Source organism: Suncus etruscus, chromosome 12, assembly GCF_024139225.1.
Source record: "Suncus etruscus isolate mSunEtr1 chromosome 12, mSunEtr1.pri.cur, whole genome shotgun sequence".
NCBI classification, from domain to species: Eukaryota; Metazoa; Chordata; class Mammalia; order Eulipotyphla; family Soricidae; genus Suncus; species Suncus etruscus.
The window spans coordinates 97,777,201-97,782,135 of NC_064859.1; the positions used below are offsets into that span (position 1 = coordinate 97,777,201).

Sequence of the window (4,935 nt, forward strand, 5' to 3'; positions counted from 1 at the left end):
TATATACCATCCCTCCCCCCCAGGATTCTCCACAAGGAGCAACCATAGGGCAGACAGCAACAACCGCAGCGCGCAGGCGCGGAAGACCGCCGCGTGCCGAAGTGCATTCTGGGGACTGTAGTTCGGGAGCGGGGCTTTTTTTTTTTTTTTTTTTTTTTTTTTTTGGTTTTTCGGGCCACACCCGTTAGATGCTCAGGGGTTACTCCTGGCTACGCGCTCAGAAATTGCCCCTGGCTTGGGGGGACCATATGGGACGCCGGGGGATCGAACCGTGGTCCTTTCCTTGGCTAGCGCTTGTAAGGCATACACCTTACCTCTAGCGCCACCTCGCCGGCCCCTTTTTTTTTTTTTTTTTTTAGGAGAGAAAAAGAAAGCAGGGGGGCGGAAATAAAAGCGACTAATAAGGATCGCGCTCTGCACACGCGCAGTAGCACCCGCTGGCAACAAAGGCGCCGGTGTGCGCATGCGCGAGCGCTCCGGGAAAGAAAAAAACCACCAGCGAGACCGAGCACGTGCGCGTGCGCATGCGCCGAGACGCGCGCGCGCGCGAAGAAGGAGCCGAGGCGCGAGCGGCCGCGGGAGGTGGGGACTCCGGGTTTGCGGGCTGAGCCGCGGACGCGGGTTATGGCGGCGGCGACGGTCGAGCGGCGCGCCGTGAATGAGTGCTCCGGGCGGACGCGGCCCGAGGAGACGCTCCGGCGGGCCCCGCAGCCCCACGCTTCCGGCCCGCGCCCCCGCCCCGCTCCTTCCCCTCCCTCTCCCCCGCCCCGCCCCCGAGCCGCGGCCTAGACGGGCCCTGCGCGCGCTCGCCTGGCCGCTGCTGCTGGGCTTCGCGCTACTGCGCATGCTCGCCGGGCGCCTGGGGCTGGCGGGCGCCGCGCTGGGCCGACGCGCGCTCAACATGGCCGCCCGCAGGCCCGCGCGCGCCGCCACTGCGCCTGCGCAGCCGCCGCCGCCCCCTGCGCCCGCGCCTGCGCAGTCGCCGCCTGTCATGCTGCCCGCCGCCGGCGCCGTCGACGCCGCCAACCTGGACGCCGCAGGTTCGACCCCCGCGCCCCCCGTCGGGGAGGCCGATCGCGTGCGCGCCTTCCACAAGCGCGCCTTCGAGTGCATCTCGCTCGCCCTGCGCATCGACGAGGACGACCAGGGTAGGTGATGAGGGGCGCCGGCGCTTGCATTTCTCTCCACCGCCCCCCAACATCCGGTGTCTTCTTGCTCCGGAGCACTGGAGGGGAGTCTTACTTGGGGGGCAGCGGGTGGATCTTGCAGAGAGAAAACGTCGCGGCTGTCACCCAGCTAGTCCCATGTGCGTGCATGGGACGTCTTTGCATTGTTTTTGTTTGGGGGGTTTGCGTCACACCCTCTGGCCGGTGCTTAGGGGTTGCACCTGGCTCTGCGCTCAGAAAGCGCGCCTGGCAGGCTCGGGGGACCCGAGGGGATGCCCGGATTCGAACCCAGGGAGGTCTGTCTGCGTTGCATGCAAGGCAAACGCGCTGCCTACCTCTCCATGCTATCTCTTTTTTTTTTGGGGGGGGGAGGGGGCGTTTGGGTCACACCCGCTGGTGCTCAGGGGTTGTTACTCCTGGCTCTGCGCTCAGAAAGCGCTCTTGATGCCGGAGAGAGAGCATGGAGGTAGGGAGTTTGCCTGGCATGCAGAAGGATATGGTTCAAATCCTGACATCCCATATGGTCGTTCCCACCCACCCCCAGCCTGCCAGGAGCAATTTCTGAGCGCTGCCGGGTGTGACCCCAAAACAAAACAAAACAAGAAATCGCTCTTGACTGGCACGGGAGAGACCCTACGGGGTGCCGGGGATCGAACCCGAGTAGGCTGCGTGCAAAGCAAACACCCAACCGCCCTGCTTTATCACACCGGCTCTAAGCGGGGCATCTTTGCATTATTTTTGTTTATTTTATTTTTGGAGGAGTGTTTGGGCCACACCCACTGGTGCTCAGGTGTTGTTCCTCCTGGCTCTGCGCTCAGAAATCACTCCTGCCATTCCAGGGGGGTTGGAGTTAGGGTGGTGGGGGAACCATATGGGGATGCCGGGGATCGAACCTGGGTAGGCCGTGTGCCAAGCAAACGCCCTACCTACCGCCATGCTCTAGCGCTCCGGGCCCCTAAATGGGGCATCTTTAACTTGCAGGCCACTTTCCTTCCCCTAAACCCCGTGGAGGTGCTTCCTTCTCTCCCCCACAGCCTCCTGCTTGTCTGCATGGAAGTAGGCGGTTGGGGGTCCCCGACACTTTCCAGGCCCCGGCTGCCACTCACCGACCGGCCTGCCAGCCGGCCTCCCTGCCTGCGCACTTCACGGCCGCCGCCCCGGGTGCCAGGCGCGGTGCCACCCGGCCCCGCCTGTGCGCCGCAGCTAATTGGCTCCCCCGGGAGCGTCCCCAGCCAGGCGGTTGCAAGGCCGGCAGGGCCCCTTCCCACCTACGCCGGTGGCTTCTGGAAGCCCCAGTCGTGGTTCGGATGATGAGAAACGAGTTTAGGAGCCTCGTGTTTGGAGGGGGCTGAAGGGAGGGTGGAACTCCTTCCTCTGTGCCCAGGAACCGTGGGGCGGGGGTGCTGGAGATGGGACCCGAGCCTGGCACTGCAGGCTAAGTGCCCTTGGAGCTCCAGATCTCTTCTGCGAGCATTTAAAGCATTTTAGATTAAGAGTATTGACAGAAAGTGACATTGCAGAGAACACCGGTTTGTTTGCTGAAGGAAACTTTTTAACTGACGGTTTTTTTTTTTTTTTTTTTTTTTTTTTTTTAACATTTTAACTGTCTCTCTAACATTCTTTTTCATCTCGCATGAATATCTCCTGGGAAAGATGGAGAAGGAGCGCGAGGTTCTGTTTCAATAACAGAACTCTTGACTCTGGTACTAGGAGGCTTGCTAATCTAATCCAGGTCGAGGGAGGTTTCACAGCCCAGGGAATGAATGTGAAGAAGGGTAGAGTTTTGTTTTGGTTTGGGGCCACATCCACTGGTGCTCAGGTTACTCTTGCCTCCGCTCTGGGATCTCTCCTGATGCAGGTCTCCGGACCGGCTGGGGTGCTGAGGACTGAACTTGGGGCGTGTGCAGTGCAAGCACCTTACCTGCCCACTGTACTTTGCCCCCTGCCTATGGCTAGATTAACTGTGATGTCAGGGTCCTGCGAAGATTATGAGAAGTCAGACGTAATAGAGAAAAGCATGAGGTCAGGGGGCTCCCAGCCTCCATGGACTGAGAGCCCTGACTGTCCTACTGGGTTTATTGTTCTGGGACTGTCAACTGGAGAGGAAGGGCAGATACCTACCGAATGCTAACCAAGCCTAAATGGGTCTTTACATCTGTAAGGGGGTGTGTGAAGGGAAGGGGGAGATGTACAATGTCTTTCTCTGGATTGTCTTTCTCCCGGAAAGACAGATCTGAGTGAATACAAGACCCCCATCAGCAAAGCATTTTTTGCCCTTGCCTGCATTTGAGTAACTCAGATTTAAATTAGGACTCGGAGAGTAGGGTGTTTGCCTTGCATACAACTGAACCAGAACTGACTGTGCTTCGAATCCTGGCGTCCCATAGGGTCCCCCGAGCCTGCCAGGGGCGATTTCTGAGTTCAGAGCCTGGAGTAATGCCTGAGCACCACCGGGTGTGACCCCAAAACAAAACAAAACAAAACAAAACAAAACAAAACAAAAAACACTGAGTGATGGGAGTAGGGGAGAAGGATTGAGGATAGGTAAAAACCATAAAGCATAATTTTTTGCAAAGGTGCGATGCGAGAATGGAACAGGGTTTTTAAGCCACACCTGGCTGTATAAGAGGGTCATTCCCAACTCAATTCTTGGGGGACCGTGTTGTGCTGGGGTCTTGAACATGCATGCATGGCCTCTTTGTTTTGGGCCCCCTTATTTTTTTGGTGGAATAGGGGAAGCTTTGGGTCACACCTGGCGGTATTAGAGGCTTTCCCAGATCTGTGCTTACCTAAGTTAGGAATTGCTGACTGAAGCAATTCATCTGCCTCTGGAGAGGCTAGCACCATAGCCCCTTTACTAATAAACTGTCTTGATTGGATTGTTTGGGGGCAACAGCCAGCAGTGTACAGTGGTTTCTCCTAGCTTTTCACTCCAGAACTACTCCTGGTGGACCCGGCTCGATAAGGGGGGCTGGGACTTGAACCCAGGATCAGCAAGGGACAAGGCATTGTGCTGTCACTCTGCCCCTTAACCCTCTTGATTTGAGTTCTACAATGGATGCAGCATCTGCAAAATAAATCAGTTCACACTGAAGTCTGTTACAGGTTCCTTTACCCTGAAAGCTGAAGTAGAACTGTATGGTACCATGGCTCTCTTTTTGGTGGTGCCAAGAATAGAACACGGGCTTTTTATACATGTAAAGCAAGCACTGAGCAATATCTTCTGCCTTTATCTCAAATTTTTCCGTTGGCAACACAAAAAAATTTTTTTTCCATTGGTTTGTTGAAAATTTTTGTATATTAAAAAAGCAAAGAGAAAGAGAAATTGTGCTTTAGTTTTTTTCAGTAGTTGGAGTAGAGTTCACAGTTGAAGTCCAGTCGCCTTTCTCAGAGACACTTGAACCATGCTGAACTTGTTCCGAGGCAGTTTCATTTCCCTCTTCTCTGCAGGGGTTGGGAAGAGAGGCAGGGGTGACTCTGCTGGCCTCAGCACCACCAGAGTTGCCTCCGGTGCTGGACCCCCAGCAACCCCACGCTGCTGACCCTCGGAACGGCCTAGTCCCTTGGTGGTGTCATACTCTCGTTCATACTCTCGTTCCCGGGCAAGTTTCTGAATCTACTAAGAAAGAGCACTTTCAGACCTGGAGGAATAGTGTAGAGATAATTTGAATTTCTCTGTGTATGTGTTTAGATAGGGCTTATATGCAAGGCAGCTTCCTTAACCCCTGTACTATATCTCCAGCATCTGTCTTTTTTTTTTTGGGGGGGG

General features: G+C 56.0%; 1 protein-coding gene across 2 annotated transcripts in view; it reads left to right on the plus strand.

Moving 5' to 3' along the window:
- The first annotated feature begins 967 nt into the window (after positions 1 to 967).
- Positions 968 to 4,935, plus strand: part of SPAST (spastin) — a 45,588-nt gene continuing 41,620 nt past the window's right edge. For both annotated transcript variants that reach the window (XM_049784195.1, XM_049784196.1), the window contains exon 1: positions 968 to 1,148. In XM_049784195.1, coding sequence (XP_049640152.1) covers positions 992 to 1,148 — 157 coding nt within the window. In that variant the 5' untranslated portion in view covers positions 968 to 991. The remainder of the gene's footprint in view (positions 1,149 to 4,935) is intronic.